Genomic DNA, 25,568 nt, shown 5'->3' on the forward strand with positions numbered 1-25,568 from the left:
AGGTTCAATTGACATATGAGTTTTGATCCATTATTCGGTTTTTATAGTAATTACATAATTGTATCAAGTTATTACACAAACTTAAAGTTCTTTTGTAAAGAAATACAAGGTCTGACAATAAAATTCCAGGAAAATTCCAGGATTGTAAGTGCTAACCGCAGAAAATTGTTTATTATTATAACCGTTTTTCAGTACACTTGAGGGTTTGGCAAAGAGGGCATCTGTGGCCTTCTAAACATGGAACCAAAGTGTCTTCTATGACCGATGTTTAGAATGGCACAGATCCTCATTTTAACAAATCTTCACAAATCATGCAAAGAAGAATATCTCTCACATAATAAACAATTTTCTGTCTGTTCCAGCAGATACAGTCGTGGAACTTTATTGCCATATCTGTACTTTATGAAAACTTAGTTTTGAAATTATACGTTAAATTTCATTATCTTTCCACGAGATATATGACGTGAAATAAGTTTAAGAAAATGAAGGTTAACAAGTGGTCAAGAGTAAACTATAATGCTCGAAGTTCTTACAGAATTATGACAAGAGAAATTGTCCTAATTTCCTAGTCCACGAAACTTACCTGGCGGAAACTTTTCTGGCTTTCGGGACAACCACCAAAGGACAACTGCTGGGGCCACAATGGTAATGTAAAAGAACGCCATTTTTCAGTAGATCCTCCTCTGTAAAAAAAATAATAAATAAATAAAAATAATAAATAAATAAAAATAATAAATAAATAAGGTAAATTATAAAATATCTATTTTAATTGTAAAATCCACAACCACCGAAGAAGAAAGCATCCTATTGGTATGTAGCGAGTGTACAAAAACTTGATATAACACTGTAATAACTTAAATTTATGTATGGGTACAGCATTGCATTGGTATCGATGCTAAGGGACAGCGTTCATGACATTTCAAGGAAGTGCTTCCAGTTTCCTTTAAACGCTGTTAACAAATGACAGCTGACAGAGTTGAAAATAAATGAGAAAATGTAACAGTAAACCATTATTTAGTCAACCGAAGAAGAGATTTCCTAAAAGTAATCAATTCTAGATAAACTGTTGTAACTAAAACATGGGGCACAATCAATGCGGTACGGGTTACGCAAATGAAACGAAGCTCTGACACAACGTTGTCATGTGGTATAGAGGCAGGCATACTACAGCGTGAGTAGATGACAGATTCATCTCGTTTTCTGTTTTAACAAGATAGACAGGACGTGATAACACCACAGCTACTCTTAAAAAAAAAAAAAAAAAATCTGTCACCTGCTCACGGATGCATCTAACACCTGCTAACGCTGAGGTTCGTCTGCCTTCTTACTACATGGTAATGCTTCATCAGAGACTTTGTTTGATTTGCCTAACCCACACGCTATCGATTGTGTCCCATGCTTTAGTTACAACAGTTTATATCTAGAATTGATTACTTTTAGGTAATCTCTTTTTAGGCTAAATATTTAATGGTTTGTTATAGTATTTTAACATTTATGTTCAACTCTGTCAGCGATCAAGTTCATGGTTGGGCCATATAGTATTTAGTTACAGAAATTGTTACAGTTCATAATAGAAACCAACAAAGTTAGAAAAATATGAATCAATGCTAGTAAAACTGACAAAATTATAATATATGGACTGCACAGCTGAAATTGAAGTTACCATTTTCATCCATTGAGTTCTCCCTCTCAAACATTATAATTTTGAACATTTCCTTAATAGAGCTTAAGTCTTCCGCAGTATGTACTATTGGTACCTAACCTAAGTAAAGTGATTCTCCATTTAGGATAAGATATTTCGAATGAATAGAAACAAAGTCACAAGGCACTGAAAGTTGACTTTCCTCGACTTTTATATCGAAAAGAGCTCGTTAAGTATCATATCCTATCACGTAGGTGGTTTCCAAAAGACGTAATATTTGTTTTGAAATTGTTTTAAACAAAAGTGCGAAATTTATACAGATATATTTATTACTCAAAGTTACCCTAGTTTGTGGTGGTTGGGCAAAGGGCACGTGTAGTTAATTTCAGCAATGGATTTTGCAATTAGAGTAAAGCTGTCTGGGCCAGAGATGAATATTTTGCGTATGACTACTGATCGCTAACCTCAATGTAATTTGTGCTCAAATATTGAGATAGGCTGCTCTGGTCAAACGATACCAATAATGTAAACATAAAGAAAGAAAAAAGTGGTATGGTGACTGAGTGATAGTGAATGATAGACATCTAGTACTAGAAGTTTGTGGTTCGATACTAACCCATGTAAGTTTATGATGGATAATATCGTATGTATGAATTTTCTGAGGGCTGCAGTTATAATCTTATTTTGCCAATTTCTGCACAATAAATGACTTCAATAATAATAATTGGTCTCCTTAAACTTACAGGTCGTGGTGGCTCAATGGTAGAGCTTTCACTTCTGGTCCATGAGGTCCCTGGTTCGATTCCAGCTTGCGTCAATTGAACTTTGTAGTGGACAAACACCATGTGCGTGGATTTTCTCGGAGTTCCACATTCTTCATTCCATCATTTCATTCATTTCTCACCATCACCGTCTCCTTTAGTTTCGGAACATAATCGTGAGACATTAAACTAAAAGTTTCATTTTCCCCCTTAAATTTACACTTTTATGGACGACAAAACAAAATAATACAAAGCTAACAGCAATATAACTTAAAAAAATGCTATGCACCTATTAACTTGAAAAGTGTGTGCTTGCTTGCTGCATTCGTCTTACTGTTACTTTGAAGCTTGCTCGGGATTTTGAACCTTGGTTTGGCTGCAACAACGGTTCCGTAAACTCCGTGGTGCAACCATTGTACACTAATCTCGAAACAATGGCGCCAAAGGAGGAAAGCGCGCTACTCATGTGACCATATGGCATTCATTTCTAACTGGTCGATGTATAACTTAGAAGCACACATTTATAGAGAGATTAAGGATGACGTGTTTCCGCCACTACTTGATGTTCATTTGTTTTCGGTAAGCTGCCAAAATGTGAGGTAACAACGGTTAGGTTTTGTGTTGCCTTACAGAGAATTGCAGTTTTTCTTTAAGTGTCTGAAAGAGGAAACTTTAAAGGACAAACAGGGCAAAGATAAGTAAAGGAGTGAAACATCTAGGCCTATCTATTAAAATGCTACAATAGCAATTAAAATTGCCCGAGCTCCAACCTATAACTACGGCTTTCAAATCTTTAATTTGCGGTTATATGTGATTTCACGTTTAACAGAGACAAACATTTTAAGTACGATTAATTTAAATAAATGAGTTAACTAGATCTTTTTCATAAAGTTTATGACAAATATTGTTGTTCAAAGCCTTTGTATTTTAATAAGCCTTCTCTAAAATCAATGCACATGAATTGTGCTTCCATCTTCCGAGTTCTTTTAAACTATATGTTGTGGACGTTTATATGTTTGTGGTCAATCCTTTCGACAATGAGATTTTGGAAACTACAGGCTCTAGAAAGATGACGTTTTCACTGATCGATTGGAAATTTTGCGTAGATTGTCCAGTTCTAATTGAATATTTAAAAAACATGGCCGTTATTTCTTTATTGCATATCTTAGGGTACACTAGAAGCGTTGAAACTTAAAAAAGTAACGCATCATATCCTACGCGTTATACATTCCAATACCAAACTGTTGTATATATGGGTTGTATATGTCTCAGGCGTTTTTTTCATGGCCAAATAATAATGTAAAGGGAACGATAACCATTTCTGCAGTGTAAGATGAATGGTTATCGTGGAGTGTTTTGGAGTGTTTTGCCCAATGAACACCATATATAACTGCTATTATAAATAATTGTGTATGTAATGTATTTGCTTATTACACACTGCATGCAAGAAGAAATAAAACACTAGTCATGCATGAATTAGAAACTCCAACCGAAAGTAGGCTCAAATCTTGCAAACGATGCGAGATATTGGGAAAAAAATAATCGATAAATTCTCCCCTTTATGATACGCCTTTCCGATTTTATTTTCAAGACTTCTTTTACTTGTGTCTGTAAAGGAACATGTACAGATGTTGTGAGGAATGAGAAGGATGTTTATGCTCATATGCGAATGATGCGCTGTGTAGAGAGGGCAGGATCAGCTAGTTATCTATTAAAATGCTATAAACGCGCCTTGATTTCAAACCTTTGATTTGCGGTTATTTAAATAGATCTTTTTCACAAAGCTTATGTTTTTAAATTATTGTTCAAAGCCTTTGTATTTTAGTAAGCCTTCTAAACAAATCAATGCAAATGAATTGTGCTGGCATATTTGGAGTTCTTTTAAACTATCCGTTTGTGAATGTTTATATGTTTGTGGTCAATCCTTTCGACAATGAGATTTCGGAAACTACAGGCTCTAGAAAGATGACGTTTTCACTGATCGCTTGTAAATTTTGCGTAGATTGTCCAGTTCTAATTGAATATTTAAAAAAACATGGCCATTATTTCTTTGTTACATTTTTACGGGTACACTGGAAGTGTCGATTAAAAAAAAAACTAAAGCATCATATCCTACGCATTATACATTCCAACACCACATAATTACATACAGGGGTTGCATATCTGTCAGGCGTTTGTTTCATGACCAAATTATAATGAAAAACGAAGGATAACCATTGCTCTCCAGTCTAAGCTGAATCTTTATTTTTTGGAGTGTTTTGCCCAATGAACACCATACAACACGGACATTATAATTGATTGTATGTGTAATGTATTAGCTTATTTTAAAATATATAAAACGATAATCATGCCTGTTGTTCTGTATGGTTGCGAAACATAGTCGCTTACTCGGAAGGAAGAACATAGATTGAAAGTATTTGATAGCAAGATCCTGAGACGAATATTCGGACCCAAGAGAAACGGGAATAGGGAATGGCGGAAACTTGATAACGAGGAACTACATAATGTATACGGTTTACCCAACATTGTTAGGGTCATCAAAGCTCAGGTGGGCAGGTCATGTAGCCAGGATGGAAGAAAGAAGGAACGCTTTCAAAATCTTAACTGGAAGACCAGCCGGAAAACGACCATTAGGAAGACCTAGGCGCAGATGGGAGGACAATATTAAGATGGATCTCGTAGAAATAGGAATACAAAGTAGAAACTGGATCCAATTGGCTAAGGATAGAAGTCAGTGAAGAGCTTCTGTGAACGCGGCATTGAACCTCCGGGTTCCATAGGCCATAGAGTTAGTTAGTTTATGTATTTGCTTATTACATACTGCATGCAAGAAGAAAGAAAACACTGATCATACATGAATTGAAATCTCCAACCGGAAGTAGGCTCAAATCTTGCAAACGGTGCGAGATATTGAAAAAGTAATCGAAAAAATCTTCCCTTTACGGTATCTCTTGCAGATTTTTATCAAGACGTCTTTCACTTGTGTCTGCAAAGGAACATGTACAGATGTGAGAAATAACAAGAAGATAGTCTATATATTAAAATGCTACGTTTATATGTTTGTATCCAAAGAAAAGTTTATATTTTTTCTCCAATCTCTCGAAAATGAAATCTCGAAAACCACAAGTGCTAGAAACGTGCCGTTTTCTCTGGTTGATTCCAAATTTTGTGTAGATTTTTCAGTTCTAATTGAATATTTTAAAAATGTTGTCGTTATTTCTTTATTACATTTTTTAGGAGTACACTGGAAGTATTGAAAAAAAGCATCATATCCTATGTGTTATGCATTCCAGCACAACATAATTGTATACAGGGGTTGTATATCACTCGGGCGTTTGTTTCATGGCCAAATAATAATGAAAAACGAAGGAAGGATAACCATTTCTCCATTCTAAGATGAATCTTTATTGTTTGGAGCCTTTTGCCCAAAGAACACCATATATAAGTGACATTATAATTAATTGTGTATGTAATGTATTTGCTTATTACACACTATATACAAGAAGAAAGAAAACACTGATCATACATGAATTGGAAACTCCAACCTGAAGTAGACTCAATCTTGCAAACGAGATATTTAAAAAATCGAAAAAATCTCCCCTTTATGCTATCCTTTGCCGATTTGTATCAAGACGTCCTTCATTTGTGTTTGTAAAGGGACATGTACAGATGTTGTGAGGAACGACAAGAAGATTCATGCTCATATGTGAATGATGCGCTGTGTAGAGAGAGCAGATTCAGTTAGTCTATATATTCAAAAGCTGGAAAAGTTTATATGTTTATGGTTAAGCTTTCGACAATGGGATTAAGAAAACTACAAGTGCTAGAAACGTACCCTTTTCGCTGGTCGATTCCAAATTTTGTGTAGATATGCCAGTTCTCATTCAAATTTTCAAATTAAAAAAAAAAAAAAAACTTTTCTTTATTTTTCTATTCCACATCTTAGGGGTCGTTTTGAACCCATTAGTTCAATATTGTCACTAAAACGTTAAGGTTGATACCCTGGTGAAAGGCAACCAGCAGAGGAGCTACGTATAGCAGATTGATGGACATTTCAGGCGCTTTGCTTTAATCTAAATTACAAAACCTATTGCAAGCTGGCAACTTCGAAGGCTTATGAATCCACAATGAGGCGTACTCGGATATGGAATTATGAGAAAAAAATATTTGCATTTGGTATCATCTATTACTTATCCAACTTTGCCACAACCCCCCCCCCCCCACACACACACTCTATATATTAAAATACTACATTTATATGTTTGTCTATAGCAATTCGCTCCCTTTGAGAGTCTTTCTCTCCTTTACTTCTGTTCGCAAAGGAACTAGCACAGATGTAGTGAGAAGTGGGAAGAGAATAGACAGGTTCAGTTAGTATTTATATGAAAATAAATAGGAACACACACGGTTCTGTGCCTTCTTTACCAAGAACAGACGTATTGCTTGAAACCGATGAGGTTGAGAGGGGGAGTGACAAAAAACACTTGACTCATCCATTATTTGAGAACAGCAGAGAGAAACAAATGAAGCAAGGGGGAGAGGAGGGAAGGGAGGGGAAGAAGATAAAAAAATGAAATCAGTCAGTAAAGTGCCAATACACGTAGTAATGAATCCACGAATAACATGGTTACCAAACCTCAATTACGTTAACGATGTTATCAATCTTATTTGCCAGCCAACGCTGTCTTTTACCAACGTCACGTTTGCTTTCTACTGTTCTCCTCTCCTTGTGATTTACTGAGAAGCGGATCAGCAAATTGTGACGTCATACAGCAAATAGTTGGAGTTTTTTTTTTTTTCAAAATTAACGACACTAAAGTGAAATCAATTTTACGTTCACATTTAGAAGGCTAGTAAGACTGAAATGCCTTAGGTTACCACAGGAAATTTTATACTCTTACCGAGAATCAAACTAATCACGTCAGAAATAGGCCACGCGATAACCGTGTATATCATAGAAGTACTACACAACATCAGTAAGAACTGATAATAAATAACATTGGTAAAAGTACGAAGAATTTACATACCAGTTACAGTAATAACTTCTGAATGATTTCCTTGTTTTCTTAAACAATGTTGACACTAATAAATAACATATAAAAAGATAAAAACTTATCTTCCGTACATCTTAGTGCAATCACTGTATTGATAAAAATTTCTTGGAAATGAGCCGTCAGACATAACACCTAACGGAAATGTCACGTATATACTGATTAAATCATTTAAATGGTTGTCATTCTTTATTGCAAAGTAATGTTTAAGTAGATACACATACTCATTTAAAAGTTATTACATCATACGCGTTGAATAGCGTCTTAGAAGAGTGCCTCGCAGACATTCAGTACTCTTTATTTGTTTTGTGACGTCATTGTCCACGAATGAATAGTACGTGAAATGTAAAGGAATGGCGTTGTTTGTAGGGGTATTATCAAGGCTACGAACGTACTCGTGTGTATGTATGCAGGTATTACTTGTCTGCTAGGGATTACCATTACACCAGTCTATTAAGATGAAAATATAGGGGATCGATCACTCTTAGACGTTACGATTTTTTTTTTTTTTTTTTTTTTTGTCATTGAACCATTGCCAATCTATTCTATATTTTTAGAGCTCCTTCGTGGCCAAGCGGTTAGCGCTTGCCTCTGGTGTGGGAAACAGAGTTCGACGTCTCATATAGCCTCGCTGCTGCAAGGGACACTCAACTCAACTCTTTTGTATTTTCTGAGTGACGTCTGAATTCTACTGAAAAGTAGTGTAGATACCTTCTTGTGAGCTTGACTTCCGTATTCAGGCTCCTAAGAGAATATCGTCCTCGTAGCCCCCCCCTCCCTCCGTCTTTTAAATATTCTTATCAGTTGCTCGGGTTGACCAAAGAGAAAAACAGTAAATATATCATTTCTTTATCATATCATCTGTTCAATTTCCCTCTCTTGTTGATTAAAGGAAAAGGATTCCTCACTTGAAAGATCCTGATATGGTTACTGCACAATTGTCATGTTATTTCTATAATCTCTCGAGCAATTTGACAGAAACGAGTTATTTTCTTCCTCCTCCACTGACTACCCTCATCTCTGACCAGGCACGCACCCAGAATTTTTCTCTCGGGAGGAGTCCAATACAACAAGAGTATTGAAGTGTGTACTATTGAAGTGGTCTTATTCTGCTCCGAAAAAAAAAAGCTATACTAAGTAATTGTTAAGTACTGTTACTCATATTCCCAGAAAAAATAGAAGAACTAGATTATTTTTTAAGGAAAGAAAGAGTATAGTTGAAGAGTAAGATCAAGATCTTTAGGTTATATTAATCATTTCTCAGCTCAATAAATATAGTTTTATTAAGAAAGTGTACAAACGTATATATCGAGTTATCAAATTGGGGGGGGGGGATCCGGACCTGGTGGAACCCCCACGTGGTTGCGCCTCTGGCTCTGACTAACTATGAGTTATGTGTAATTTATTTGTTACTTGAAGGCATCAAAGATGAATTTATGTAATACATTTTTTCTCTTAGTTTTTTATTTGGCGTAGTGTTTATGATTTTATAAAAATATTAATGACCACCTATAAGATTTGCACATAGTTAACAACAGTCTCTCTCTGCCCGTTTCTGATAGTTTGAATATGCTATTTCTACACCTTAGAAATAGTTTAAGATGCGAAATCGAAATGAGCAAAGTACACAAGAAATATAAGAAGTCTGGAAATTACATCAATGGAATTTGGCTGATAGAACGTGGAAAATAACGAATTTTCCCTTCCTCACACCGATATATATATATATATATATATATATATATATATATATATATATATATATATATATATATATATATATATATATATATATATATTGCTGTACCCATTGACTCCCATGTGATCTTGAATAAACGTAGTCCAAGGTCACGTAAATAAATGACAGGCCATATTTTTCCTCAACTCTCATAGCGTTGTCTTTGAATTTCACGTTACACTTCATTCACTCTTTTAAAGGTTATGCATTAAATCTAAACATTTCCCCTTTGCTATTCTATCAATAAGGTCATTTTCTACCTATATATACTGGATTACACATACGTCTTAGAAACTTCCAAATAAGTTAACAACCAAAGAATAGTAGAGTGTACTTCTAAATATGTAAGCGTCACCTGTATATCACACTAGTTCTAATAATAAACAGTCATGCTGATAGATGTCGCTATTTGCGCTATCGGTTGCCTGTATAACAAAAACTAAAAACTAACTCTATGGCCTATGGAACCCGGAGGTTCAATGCCGCGTTCACAAAAGCTCTCCACTGACTTCTATCCTTAGCTAACTCCATCCAGTTTCTACCCTGTATTCCAATCTCTGCGAGATCCATCTTAATATTGTCCTCCCATCTGCGCCTAGGTCTTCCTAATGGTCGTTTTCCGATTGGTCTTCCAGTCAAGACTTTGAAAGCGTCTCTACTTTCTTCCATTCTAGCTACATGACCCGCCCATCTAAGCCTCCTAGACTTGACGACCCTAACAATGTTGGGTAAGCCATATAAATTATTTAGTTCCTCGTTTTGAAGTTTCCGCCATTCCCCATTCCCGTTCCTTTTGGGTCCGAATATTCGTCTCAGGATCTTGTTCTCAAATACTTTCAGTCTATGTTCTTCCCTCAGAGTAAGTAACCATGTTTCGCAGCCATACAGAACAACAGGCATGATTATCGTTTTGTATATTTTAAGTTTCAAATTCCTCGACAGAATTCGCGACGACAAGAGATTTTGAACCGAATAGTAACACGAATTCCCTGCTTTTAGTCGACATTTAATTTCTCCGTGAATATGATTTTCCTCTGTTAATATTGATCCTAGATACTTGAAAGTATCCACTTTATCAAAAGTACACGTATTATTTAGTATTTTAACGCATCCATAATTTGCTGTATTCCGGTCCCGACGCACTTCCATGTATTTAGTTTTCTCTGCATTTACTTCTAAACCCATGTCCTTGCAAGCGTTTAATAAGATCTCTGCATTTCTTTCTATTGTTCTCCTATCATCTCCTATTAAATTTACATCATCAGCATATGCCATAACCTGGTGAATACCGTTCAACTGTAAGCCCTGGTTGCTATCTTTGATTTTCCTTATAGCGTATTCCAAAACGACGTTAAATAATAATGGCGACAACGCATCTCCTTGTTTTAGGCCATTTTCGACGTGAAAGCTCGTAGACAAAAATTTTCCTACCCGGACTTTACTTTGGGATTCATTTAAACATATCTTAATTAATCTAATTAGCTTTCTCGGTATTCCAAGTTCTGCAAGAACATTGTATAATGTTTCTCTCCTAACCGAGTCGTACGCTTTTCTAAAATCAATAAATAGTTGATGTACCGGGGTATTGAATTCCCACTTTTTTTTCGAGTATTTGGCGAATGGTAAATATTTGGTCGATAGTTGATCGATTTCGTCTAAATCCGCACTGATAATCTCCAATAATTTCATCTGCGTATGGGGTCAGTCTTGCTAACAGAATATTTGAAAGGATTTTATAGGATGTTGACAGAAGAGAAATGCCTCGATAATTATTACAGTCAGTTTTGTCGCCTTTCTTGTGGATTGGAACAATGATTGATTCTTTCCACTCTTGTGGCAATTCTTCCTTGTTCCAGATAAGGAGAATGAGTTTGTGTATCTTGTTCCACAATTTTTCGCCTCCAGCTAAAATTAACTCAGCCGGAATTTCATCTACACCCGGAGATTTGTGTTTCTTTAATTTCTTTATAGCGGTTTCTACTTCTATTCGGTTGGGTTCTGAGCTCCTCCTTGGCTAAGCGGTTAGCGTACGCGCCTTTGGCGCGGGAGACCCGGGTTCGATTCCCGGCGGGAGCTCATGTGGTTCGGATTCCACGTTAATCAGTAGGTCCACGTCTCATATAGCCTCGCTGCTGAACGGGACGATAAACTCAAAATCAATCAATCAATCAATCGGTTGGGTTCTGGAATATACGGTTCTGCGGTGTGTATCTCCTTTTCTCCACGAACACTAGTTTTTGGTTGCGTGTTAAGCAAATCGTCAAAGAAATCTTTCCATCTATTTAAGATGCTATCCGTGTCAGTGAGAACTGTACCGTCAGATTTCTTTAATATATAAGCACGAGGTTGATAGCCTTTCTTAAATTCGTTGATTCCCTTATACATGTCCCGTATGTTTTTATTTTTACTATTATCTTCAAGTTCCTTAATTTTAGCTTTCAGAAAATCGCGTTTCTTTGTTCTAAAAGTTTTGGAAGTTTCCCGCCTGATATCTGCGAAATTTTGTGTAGTCATTTCATTCGGATTTTGTAGCCAGCGTAATTTTGCCTGTTTTCTCTTCTCTGCTAGTTTTATGCATTCCTGGTCGAACCATGGTTTGTTCCTACGTATTTCCGCGTGTCCCAATTTTTCTTTTGCTGAAATTTTAATGCTATCTCTAATTTCAATCCAGGTATCCTCAACACTAGTGCACTCCGAATCTTCTAAAGCCGAAAATCTATTCGAAACTTCAATCTGGTATTCCTCTCTTACCTGGCTCTCTTCTAATTTCTTTAAATTGAATCTCTCCGTTTTCGGACAATGAATATTACCTTTATTCAACGATAACCTCTCTCGTATTATCGCTGCTACCAGGTAGTGGTCAGTGTCACAATCAGCCCCTCTATACGACCGGATATCAATTATGCTAGATTACCTTCTTCTATCTACTAAAACGTGATCAATTTGATTATGTGTTTTCCCGTCTGGTGATGTCCAAGTGTATTTATGAACGTCCCGATGTGGGAATTTTGTACTCTTCACGATTAGGTTTTTGGATGTTGCAAAGTTCACGAGTCTAACACCGTTGTCATTACTTTCCTTATGCAGACTTTCGTTCCCTATAATCGGTTTAAAAATATCCTCTCGTCCTACCTTCGCATTGAAATCCCCTAATAGAATTTTCATATGGTATCGCGGGAGTTGGTCAAATATCCGTTCCACTTCTTCGTAAAAACTGTCTTTTATATCGTCATCCTTATCTTCTGTTGGGGCATGTACATTTAAAACAATAATATCACACCACCGTCCCTTAAGAGTAATAAAAGAAAGTCTGTCAGTAACAAATTCAACCCTTTTAATTGCTGGTAATATACGTTTATGAACGAAAAACCCTGTTCCTAACTGGTGATTTTTATTACCTTCCCCGTAAAAGAACGTAAAATTCCCGGAATTCTCAGATCCATTTCCTTCCCACCTAACTTCCTGAACTCCTACTACGTCCATCCTGTATTTCTCCAACTCCCTCGTTACGGATTTTAACGCGCCTGCCCTATAAAGACTCCTAATATTCCATGTTCCAAATCTCATGTCCATTTTCTTTTGCTGAGGTCGTGCCAAGTTATCAGTCCTTGTCCGAGGCTTTTGTGAATATTTCTGAACAAGTGCTTTTTTTTTTTTTTTTTTTTTTTTACAGGATGAGGTTGTTAGCCCCACCCAAACCCCCAAGCTGGAGGACCACTCCTAGTCGGATGTCCGCGACTGCTTATTCAGTATATTCGCAGCTAACCTCTATATCTAGAGGCCTTCTCCTCGATCCGCAACCTGAGGACGCGCCATGCCGTGGTGATAGGAACGTTACACGGCCTGTCCTTAAATAATTGGTAGGGAGTTTTGGGGTGATTAGCGGGAAACTAAATAATAATAATAATAATAATAATAATAATAATAATAATAATAATAATAATAATAATAATACCTTTTAATTAAGTGCGATTTTAATCTATAGTGTAGGCAGGGCGAAGGCTCAGGGGAACAACTAGTTGTACCGAAAAATAAACGCATTCTTATGAATTTGTCCGAGGAAATCATAACCAGTCCACGATTTTTGAACACATGTTTGTTTAAAAACATAGTTGTGTTGGATTCTATAGTAAATTGTTAGTTAAATCATTGTTGTAGTTGACAAATAAGTTTCTCATTTTCAGTATAACTACTTTTAAGAAACTTCATTTAAATAGTTGACCCCTCGATAATATCTCCACCTTGCCGCGGGGGGAGGGGGTAGCATGCTCTAATGATCCCAAGAGCTATGCCGGAGTTAGCTTCGCTATCAAAGGGCTTCCCATGCCGGACAGGTCATTAGGGGTAGGAGCCAGACGAGAAGTGATAATATGATAGTGAGTAACACCTCTACGATTACTACACTGAAGCTGAAGGTGATTGACATCGGCAAGGCTCGGATGTGGACGAAAACAGGCAGGAACAGGATGTCCTCTATGACTGTTTCACTGCGAGGTGAAAGGATCTGGGCCACCACTACTTTACTCAGTCCCTAGAAAACAGCATGGAAAGAGAAATAAGAAAATGTAATTTTTGAAAATACGACACTACCGTTTCACAGAGGGTCGTCCCCAGCAGTAGAGGGAAACAAAGCAGGGCCTTCTCGCTTGTCATCAGACGAAAACCCTCTAGGATAGGAAGCTGGAATGTGCGATCGCTGTTACAGTGTGGGAAACTGGAAAACCTGAAGAAAGAAATGGAACGCATGAAGATAGATATCTTGGGAGTCAGCTAAGTTAGGTGGCCTGAGGGGGGAGACATGTGGAGCGGGGACTTCAGAATGATTTATTCACGAGCTGTAAACGGTACAGTAGGAGTCGGCTTTGTCTTGAATAAGAAAATAGGACAGAAAGTTATAGGCAGTTGGAGATACAACGAAAGGATACCACTAATGTTGAAGATAGCAACAGAACCAACAAAGGGGACAGAGTGAACAAAGAAGAGATAGAAAAGGAAGAAGACGTCGGTGAAAATGAATTAGGACCATCAATTTGACAGTGCAAATTTTACAATGCTTTGGACAAAACGCAAAATGGTAAAGTGCCAGGAATAGACCAAATACCAACAGAAGTGATTAAGAATCTCGGAATAGCAACAAAGAAGAAACTATTTATTAATGAAACGTACATCTCGGGAAAAATACCAAGAGACTTCGAGAAAAGCATAATGGTTCCTATCCGGAAGTGAAAAGGCCCACGGAAATGCGAAGAACACAGATTGTTAAGTTTGCTTTCCCATGCATCAAAAATACTGTGCAAATTATCGGCCAACAAATGGAAGGGAAAATAGAAGAACGGCTATCGGAGGACCAATTTGGATTAAGGAGCAAAAGGGGAACAAGTGAATCAATATTGAGTCTGTGGTTGATCATATAACAGCACATCAGAATAAACAAACCAATTGTGATATCATTTGTAGATATAGAGAAAGCTTTTGACAATGTAGATTGTATAACGACTTACCAAACGTAGTCATCAACCTGGTTCGGCTAATAATATAAGTAGATTTCGAGTGGTAGTAATTGTTTACACATTAAAATATCTTCCGTGATTACATTTACTAGTATTCTCACCTTTTATATTGAAATCACAAAACGATGATACGTATTAAACAATTTTATTCGTTGATTTTCTTTGAACGAATATGCACATAGACTGTATTGCAATCGTACATGTTTGTTAGGTATCTATAAACAACTACATAGCAACGAATTATATAATAATGTACATTTCTTACATATATTAAAAACATTCTTCTTTTGTTATTATTAAATTAACATTATATCTGGTATAGTGCTTATGTAGAAGCACTTTCTGCCCAAAAATACAAGTAATTATCAATTTATACAAAGTATCTCGTTGTATAAAAATGTCGCCCGACGATGGGACTGAATATAAAAGTTACAAGGGAGCTTGGTTTTTATATTTAAGAACCACTGGTCCGTTTATAAGAACAATATTCCATTAATTATGTCCTATACATTTTGATCGACCCTCGTATGTATATATAACATTATTTAGTTTCCTTTACATGAATACATTTATACTAAATCTTTTATTCCATTAATACTTATTTTTGACAATAAAGTTTCAACACAAATTAATATAATGTAAACAATTTTTGTGTTTAACAATCATGAATTAAATTATAATCCTTCACATTAATAAGAAAGAATTAAAATCATTGGAAAATTATCGTTGGTTAATGAAAATCAAAGAAAATTAAATTGAATAAAAATCAAAAATTAAACGCAACCTACGTTCGAGCGAACAAAAGGAAGAAAATAAATCTATTTGTACACAAACAGAAGATACCCTTTTATTTTTTTATTTTTTTTTAGTCTCCTTCATTCTTATGTATTTGAACAAGAATGTCAGGCGCGACTAACTTTTTTACTAGACGCATCCATTTTTCTTTTGTATACTGGGTAGGTTTCCAAACCTTCAACTCATCTATATTACGAAGTCCAATTGACGTACCCGTTTTAGCGTTCAACAATTCAAAAACTTTAGGGTTTATTTCCTTAAAACATAAATAAGGTCCTGAGAAAATGTCACAAAATTTGTAAATCTTCTTTAACAACATATTACTTTGTGGATGTTGTTTAACAAAAACTAAGTCATTGACCTTGATCCGATATTTTCCTTCTTGCAGAGACTCTACTTGAGAATTACGTTTCAAAAATTTGTTATGTCTTCGGATTTTTACCATATTCACTAAATTGGAAGAATCTACGATTGTTGAATCTTCTAACTTGACATCAAAATGTTGTTCCACAGGGAAAATCAAATCAGAACCGTTATGTACATTAGCAGGAGACACGCCTAAAGTGTCTGATATAGAATGATTCAAAAGGTACGTGATTTGACTGACATGCTTGATCCATTCGGCATGTTTGTCTTTACAAAAGTGTCGAAACAACATACCAAAATTGCGATGCACATTTTCTACAACAGAGCTACTAGGATGGTACGGAGTTACAAAATGAATTTTAATGTTAGCCTTGTTCATAGCTTTGATAAACACATCACTTTTGAACTGTGAACCATTATCACATAATATGTGTTCTATAGGGCCACAATGTGCAATATATACGTTCAAGATTTTATTTATGATAGCAGCGGAAGTTGCTCTACGCAGAGGATAAGCTACTACATAACGTGAAAAGATATCCATGGTTGTAAGTAGATAAGTTTCTCCAGTAGCTGCTCTTGGTAAAGGTCCATATAGATCGATAGACAGAAACGAATGTGGTCTCTCTGGCGTTATTGAGAGCATAGGTTTTTATACAGCCTGGTAGTTATGTTTAATTCGCATGCACTCAATACAGTCCTTGATATGATTTTTGATTTGAGCTCTCATTCCTCTCCAATAAAAGGATTTATTAATCAAGGCACATACCTTTACATAACCAAAATGACCGAAATCGTCATGATAGGCCTTTAATATGCGTGTTGTCAGCGTAGGTGGAATGCAAATTTTGTTTCTAGATTTGAATTTAAAATCTTTAATAAGTAGAATTCCGTTGGATAATTTAAATCTGGAATTCCAATGTTTGGGACAATTACATCCCTCACTGCATGAAGACAAATGTTCCATGATTTGTTTATATTCATGATAATTCATTTGATGTTCTCGTAGATCTTCTATTGAAATGGTAGCTATTTCATCCTGTAAGACCTTAAATTCGTTGATGGACAAGATATGTTGTTCTTCTCCAGGAAACAGACGTGATAAGGTATCTACGGGTCCATTATCTACCCCTTTAATGTGTTGTACTTCAAAATCATAAGCTTGAAGCTCTAACGACCAACGAAGTAGTCTGTTCTTATATCCCTGTATGCTGTTAAGGTATCGCAATGAATTATGGTCGGTAAGTACTATGAAATGACATCCGCTGAGATATGGAGCAAATTTTTGTATCGCAAAACGTACAGCCAAAAGTTCGATTTCTGTCGTGGTGTATCCTTTCTCAGCTTTCTTTAAAGTACGGCTAGCGCAATGAATAACGACCGGTTCCTGAATGGTTGGATTAGGTTGCCAGAGTACTGCAGAGATTCCAAGTTGAGAACCGTTACACTGAACATAGAAAGGAACGTCATACCGAGGGTGATTCAAATGGATGTTTCGTTTCACGCACTCCTTCAACTTATTAAAACTGTGTTCTTGAATCGGACCCCATTGCCATGGTACTCCTTTCTTTATAATCATAAATAAAGGCTGGGCTGATCAAGATGTCATCGGCGTAGGTTATCACGTTGCTGCGTAAGTCTTGACCCAAGACTTTATTTAAGCAGGATGCTAACGCCGCACTACCATTGATAAGCCCAAAGACTACACGGTTGTATTCGTATAAGTGACCTTCAAAACTAAATGCTGTGTACGGTTTCGAATCTTCATGCAGTTCGACCTGATTATATGCCATTACTAGATCTAAATTTCCGAAGACGGCATTCCCTTGTAAAGAGGCTAGTATTTCTTCCACTGGAGGATACCTCACTTGTTCCAGATCAATATGACAATTTGTGCGTCTCAAATCTAAAACCACACGTAGAGAACCATTTTTCTTTGGAACTACATGTAATGGATTAAGGTGAATGCTTCGTGAAGGCCTAATGATCCCATCTCTTAACATATCTGTAATTTGCTGACGTACATTTTCCCTGTATCTATATGGAATTATATAAGGCTTGGTTACAATGGGTTTGTCTGTTTTAACCTTAAAAGAATAAACAAAATCCTTGCAACGCCCAGGACGTTCTGAAAAGACATTTTTATGTTTGTATAGGATATCCTTAAAGTCAGCTTTTACTGTATTATCTGTAAAATCAAGACTACTTTCGAGTGACTTAACACGCTCAGAAAACAATACATCGTCTTTTGAATCCATCAAATTCTGTGTGTCTTTCGTTCGTTGATCATTTAATTTACCACTTTCTGAACTAACAGAAACATTATTCAATACATAAGGAACATTATTATATTGACAAGCAATATCATCTAATTTTGGAAGCAGTTTCTGAACGATTTCCTGAGGTATGCCAGGTATAGTCAACGTTTGGTTTCTAAAATCGAGCATGACACGCAATTGAGATAATAAATCTAAACCCATAATTAATTTTTCATTCAGTTCCTTTATTACTAGAATAGGGATTGATATTTCAAAACCTTGAATAGCTATTGTCACACGAGTAATTCCAGCTACTCTCTTTTTATGTTTACCGGTAAAATCAACTATAATAAGATTCTCAGCCTTTTGTAACTTAGGATTCGAATAATTGCTAGTAATTGCTTTCCATAGCGAATATGATAATAAAAAGGCGTTTGCTCCTGTGTCAAGTAAAGCTTCTGTGTTTAACCCATTGATTTTAACAGGTATTTTAGCTGTACTGTATGATTTTAAAAATACAAAATTTTCTTCAACATCAAAACCATCATTGACAGTATCATCTTTGGACCAACAACGATTTACTACAGGCATAAATTGGTACTGACATCTATTAACTGCTATTTCCGAATAATTATTTACAGATACGTCATGTAAAAGGTCGTTTTCATCGTTAACATGAACATGTAAGTTGGAAGATAAATGTTCATAAGAATCAATAGCTGACATGAGTTTGACGTTATCGCATAAATTTGAAGATAAATGTTCATGAGAATCTATAGCTGATATGGGTTTAACCCCTACCACATCAGCTGCAATTAGTTTAAATTCATACTCGTGTATGGTTCCAATAAAGTACATTGTACAGCACAATCATGATTATGTCCCGTATTACTGTTCTGTACAGGAATTGCATCAATATCTGGATTTTGATGCGAAGTGCCATCTCTTAACCCCCGATTACGTCTATCCACGTGGTTTACTGTATTCCTGGAATTTCGCCATGTATTTCGTCTATTTCTGAACCTATTTTGGGTATATGGTCTTACATAAGGATTGCCACGACTAATTAGGTTAGGCGGATTCCTTACATAGCTCTGCCTATTTTGCTCGTTCTGATTGCTTGAATTTACTCGGTTTAGGTTGTGTTCCGTATCGTTCACACTACGGATATTTAGATTTCGAACAGGTACAAAATGATCTGAATTATTTTTACTTTTGCCTATTCCTGCTTGTTGATTCAGAGCATGGTATTGAGTTTCATAACATTGAACAAGCATTAATAAATGGTTAAAACTCATACACTGGGTAGAAAACAGGATCTGTTGTAACTTAAACGGTAACAAATTTCGAATTGATGCTATGATTCTAGATTCCGATTGCAATGGATTTACAACTTTTAATTCGTTGTATGTATTTACAACAAACTCGACAACAGATTTGTGCAAACGAGGATTGAAATGTTGGTTTCTAATCGTGGCATCTCTATTTGCAAGCAAAAAGTCATTTTCGTAATTTGCGATTAGCGCTGCTTTGAATTCCTCATACGTACTAACGTGATCTCGTACTGCTTTAAACCATAAAGAACATGGTGGGAGTAATAAATGAGGGATTAGTTTCATATATTGTGATCTATCTATACACATTATATTGCACTCGTCCTGAAATTTTTCTAGGAAAGAAGTAACATTCTCATTACATTTACCACTGAACTTACTCATAGCACGTATTTCACTCATCTTTACGCTTAACTTTACCTTCCTTTTATCATTCCGTGTTCTTGTTGAGTGACAATTCCTACCTATGGCGTGATGTGTAGTTGCACCATCTCTTTTCCGCCCGTCTGTACTCCTCGGATGAATTTCTTCCAAAATAATGTCCTCATCAGATACGGGTGAAGGCGAAGTCATCTCTTGTGAACAAGGGAATTCTACACGATCATTATCCATGTTGTTGTGGTATGTGTTGTCCTTGATCTGTAGTGTCCTGATTTTCTCTTGTAAGGTAGCTATCAACTGTGTATTCACACGTATCTGGTTGGAGTTATCCGTGACCTGAATCTTTTGTTGCTGTACAGAAGATTCTATTACTTCTAAATCCCTTTTTACACCACTGACTTCTTGGATTAGATGGTTTTGATTATCCTGGCAATCCTCAGATATTCCTTTTAACTTTTCATCAAACTGCGAGGTGATGTCATTCATTGCCTGAATAATAAATTGTTTCGTCTCTTCTGACTTCTGCTCCAATCGTCTGTTGGATTCCTCGGACTTCTGCTCCATCGTCTGCTTTAATTCTTCATATTGTCTGTTGGATTCCTCGGACTTCTGCTCCATCGTCTGCTTTAATTCTTCATATTGTCTGTTGGATTCCTCGGACTTCTGCTCTATCGTCTGTTTTAATTCCTGCTTCATGGCTTCCATATCGTCTTTTCGGCTTTGTTCTTGCCGCTGTAAGACTAATAAAATTCGGTCTTCTAATGTCATTCCTGGTGCTGCACTTCGTTCACCGTTATCACTATCACTGGTTCCTTTCTCCATTGTCTCACCGTTCATTTTTCTCGTGATTATTCTACCACTTCTAAGTCTTGTCAAGTTTGTAGTCATTAACCTTATTACAGAAGTAAATTCACCCTTACTTTACTTCGGGATATGAATTTACAAGAATCCCGGGTGAGGTAAACCAAAATTTTTGTAACGACTTACCAAAGGTAGTCATCAACCTGGTTCGGCTAATAATATAAGTAGATTTCGAGTGGTAGTAATTGTTTACACATTAAAATATCTTCCGTGATTACATTTACTAGTATTCTCACCTTTTATATTGAAATCACAAAACGATGATACGTATTAAACAATTTTATTCGTTGATTTTCTTTGAACGAATATGCACATAGACTGTATTGCAATCGTACATGTTTGTTAGGTATCTATAAACAACTACATAGCAACGAATTATATAATAATGTACATTTCTTACATATATTAAAAACATTCTTCTTTTGTTATTATTAAATTAACATTATATCTGGTATAGTGCTTATGTAGAAGCACTTTCTGCCCAAAAATACAAGTAATTATCAATTTATACAAAGTATCTCGTTGTAATTGGGATAACATGTTCAGAGCGTTGAGGAATCTGAAGGTAGATTACAGAGACAAAATAATAATATACCAACTTTACAGGAACCAGACAGCTGTTATAGGAAGAGATCAGAAGGAAGCAAGAATAAGTAAAGGAGTAAGACAAGGATGTGGACTTTCACCTCTTCTGTTCAATGTCTATATAGAAGGGGTTATGAAGGAACTCTTTGATAAAAACGAGAAAGGTGTAAAAGTAAATGGTCAGATTTTCAGCGCAATAAGGCTTGTTGATGACATAGCACTGATGGCGGAGAACGAAGAGGACATGCACGAAGCACTTTTAAACTTGAACGGCCAAGTGGAAAAGACATGCAAAATGAAGATAAATAAGAAGAAAAACAAAGTGATAAAATTTACAAGAGCAGGAAAGGAAGGGGCAAACATAGGGCTAAAGAGAGAGAAAATCGAAGACATTAAAACGTTCCCCTATTTAGGGAGTCTAATATCCTCGGGCGGAAGAAGTGAAAAAGATTAAGTTCCAGAATAGCGCAGGCTAAACAAGCATTCTATAGGAAAAGAGGACTACTAACATCAAGAAATGTGCCGTTGGACGTTCAAAAACGATTTATTAAACACTGGTATGGAGCATGGCGCTTTACGGATCAAAGATGTGGATATTGAGAAAAGCTCAAATATCCAAGTTGGAAGCATTTGAAATGTGGTGTTGGCACAGAATGCTGCGCATCTCATGGACCGAAAGGAAAAGAGTAGTAGGGGTCCGCGTATGGCGAACTGAGTCAGCAAAAATTTTCTCGATTCTGATTGGCTGAGAGAGGTCACGTGACGTTAGGCCCCGCCCACGCGGGAAATTCAAATTTTCAGGTCACGTGGTATGACGTCATGAGTCACCCCGCGGGGAAATCCCTCACTAATTTGTTCCCTTTTATGGGTAAGATGTGTGTTTCTGATTGGTTGATAGCTGTCACGTGATTTTAGACCCTGCGATATTTGAAATTCGTTCCCTTTTACGGGTAAGATGAATGGTTTGGTACCACGATGCTGATTGGCTGATAGAGGTCACGTGATCTTAGGCTTTAGGACTTTTTTTAAAATTCGTTCCCCTTTTATGGGTAAGATGAGTGGTTTGGTACCTTGAATTTGATTGGTTGATAGCGGTCACATGATCTTAGACCCTGGGTTTTGAAATTTGGGTATCCTCTTTGATGAGTACTTTGGTACTACGATACTGATTGGTTGATAGAGGTCACGTGATCTTAAGCCCTGTGACTTTTGAAATTCGTTCCCTTTTTACGAGTAAGATGAGTGCTTTGGTACCTCGATTCTGATTGGCCGACAGAGGTCACATGATCTTAGACCCGCCACACGGTGAACAGATTACATGGGAAAACCCCTCACTCATTTGTTTCCTTTTATGGGTAAGATGATTGCTTTGGTACCACGATGTTGATTGGTTGATAGAAGTCACATGATCTTAACACACCACAGCCCATGAGTGAAATATAGAGCGATATGTTGGTGATCACCCTAGACATGGTTTTTAGAATTTAGTTCCCTTTTTATGGTTATGTGTAAAGTTCCCATGAAGGGTTCAACCTCCTCCTTAAATAACCCTTTTTTTTGGTATCATGATATTGTACTGAAGTTTACATTAAATATTATCGTTCTTTTTGGCAGATAAGATGATTACCAGCTTTCTTACCTTGATGGAGATCCTGTCCTTGAATTAGTAGCCTATGTCTCTGGAAGTAACAATGGTGAAAGAGGGGTGTCGCTTGTAGATTTCTTATAACACATTGTTGTGAGTTTCAGCGATTTATTGCTCAGTAAGCGCTTCATTAATGGAAACAGTGTTGCCAGATTTTTCTTACCTAAACTGTTCCGATTCTTTTCGAAACGGTTCCGCAGAGTACAAGAAATTTTAAACTAAAATTTTTTCGAACTAAAAAAAATTCAAAACTAAAAATTTTCGAACCAAAAAAAAAGTTTGTTACTAAAAATTTTGAAACAAAAAAGTTTCAAACAAAAAATTTTCGAACAAAAAATTTCGAAACAAAAATTACAAATAAATTTCAAACTAAAAAAATTAAACAAAAATTTTTCGAACCAAAAAAATTTAAACAAAAAAATTTCGAACCAATTTTTAAAAACAAGTTTCGAACTAAAGATGTAAACCACATTTGAAAGTTTTCAAATCAATTTTTCGAACTAAATTAAAAATCAAATTTTGGACACTAAAAATTAATTAATTTTTCGAACAAAATCGTGTAAACCAAATCTTGAATATATTTTTCACCTTAAATTTTCAAGATTACCATGATTTGAAAACAAGTGTTCAGGGTTTCAAGAAATAATAAAACATATTTTTTTTCAACTTGTTGTATTTAACGAAAGGTATGTGCTCTTCCTATACATGTTTATTATCATAATAAATACAGGATCGAGTTTATGAATATGTTGGACGTGTCATCATCTTCGAATCTTGTAGCCGTATCCTGTAAAGAAAAAGAAGAAACGACGGATTACTTTATGAATTTCTTTTTTTTCTGAAACAATAAAAATGAGTCAATATTGATAAGAGAGAAATAAAACTTACTCGTAAATGATGGATGTGTTTAGGTTCATCTTCCTCCTCGGGTACAGGATCACTGCATTTTTTTCACAGATGGTGGTGTTGGTGGTTTACGAACTCTTCTGGGTACTGCATTTTTCTAGGTGTTGCTGCTTTATGGTCAAGGTTCCCCCTTCGGTACGGGATGACTACATTTCTTCCACTGATGGTGTTGGTGGTTTATGAACTCTTGTGGGTACTTCATTTTCTTCTTGGTGTTGCTGCTTTGTGGTTAAGGAAGGGAAAGAAGAAAAGGAAAAGGAAAAAAGAAATGGCGGCCTTATTGGGTATTTACAGTTTTTTCTTCTTCATCTTCTTTTTCCAGTTCCATCTTCTGTTTTTTAACATACCCGTACGGAACCGTATCGTAGGAATTGAGTTCTTTAAATCGACGTTTTGTGTATCGGATACTGTACATTTTTTCTTCCTTTCGTGTGACGATGGTATGGTCTTTAGTCCTGCATATCTTATGGGGGATAGTGATGGTGACTTGTCCACGGCATTGATTTGTAATCATTTCTTTTAGCGTATTGAAATTTAATTGTTGTCCTGCATTGTAGTTTAATGTAAATCCTCTAATTTTACATATGTAGCTGGTGACGTTGGTATCCGGATTGTATATTTCTAGGCTGTAATTTTTTGGTCCTCCACTGACAAATGTCTTGATGTATGCTCGTGGTCCGTAAGACTCCATCTCATCCGATAAGCATCCCAAGTACGTAGAAGGTTCAATGGTTGGCTCCCCGGGCTTCTCCGTAAATATTACAGAATCCGTGTCGAAATATAAAACACGTTCCTGCAACATTTCCAGGTACTTGTACAGTTCCAGACGTGCCTGACATGTTGTAAATGCACCTAACACGACATTGGTGTTTCGGTTTTGAACAGGCACATGTTCATTGTACTCCCAGAACGCATACAACATCGTATCATTGATGGGTACAATTTGATGGAGTTTAATGTCGGGGGAAGTGAGTTTTTCATAAAATTCTTCCGGCCGATCAATAATTGTGGTCTGGCTAAAGTTTGTACGCTGGCAAAGCTTTCCCCATAGAGAGTTCCCACAAAGCTTAGATAAACTTCTTCGTGCAGGATTATTTTCAATTTTGGACGGATCCAATGGCTTTGTGGGAACTCTCTATGGGGAAAGCTTTGCCAGCGTACAAACTTTAGCCAGACCACAATTATTGATCGGCCGGAAGAATTTTATGAAAAACTCACTTCCCCCGACATTAAACTCCATCAAATTGTACCCATCAATGATACGATGTTGTATGCGTTCTGGGAGTACAATGAACATGTGCCTGTTCAAAACCGAAACACCAATGTCGTGTTAGGTGCATTTACAACATGTCAGGCACGTCTGGAACTGTACAAGTACCTGGAAATGTTGCAGGAACGTGTTTTATATTTCGACACGGATTCTGTAATATTTACGGAGAAGCCCGGGGAGCCAACCATTGAACCTTCTACGTACTTGGGATGCTTATCGGATGAGATGGAGTCTTACGGACCACGAGCATACATCAAGACATTTGTCAGTGGAGGACCAAAAAATTACAGCCTAGAAATATACAATCCGGATACCAACGTCACCAGCTACATATGTAAAATTAGAGGATTTACATTAAACTACAATGCAGGACAACAATTAAATTTCAATACGCTAAAAGAAATGATTACAAATCAATGCCGTGGACAAGTCACCATCACTATCCCCCATAAGATATGCAGGACT

General features: G+C 36.4%; 1 protein-coding gene across 2 annotated transcripts in view; it reads right to left on the reverse strand.

Annotated features, from left to right (window-relative positions):
- The window catches only part of LOC145694747 (methyl farnesoate epoxidase-like), a 61,465-nt gene that overhangs the window by 26,617 nt on the left and 9,280 nt on the right, over positions 1-25,568 (reverse strand). For both annotated transcript variants that reach the window (XM_081771358.1, XM_081771359.1), the window contains exon 2: positions 584-683. In XM_081771358.1, coding sequence (XP_081627484.1) covers positions 584-665 — 82 coding nt within the window. In that variant the 5' untranslated portion in view covers positions 666-683. The remainder of the gene's footprint in view (positions 1-583; positions 684-25,568) is intronic.

Source organism: Thermobia domestica, chromosome 9 (genome assembly GCF_964235325.1).
Source record: "Thermobia domestica chromosome 9, izTheDome1.hap1.1, whole genome shotgun sequence".
Taxonomy (NCBI): Eukaryota; Metazoa; Arthropoda; class Insecta; order Zygentoma; family Lepismatidae; genus Thermobia; species Thermobia domestica.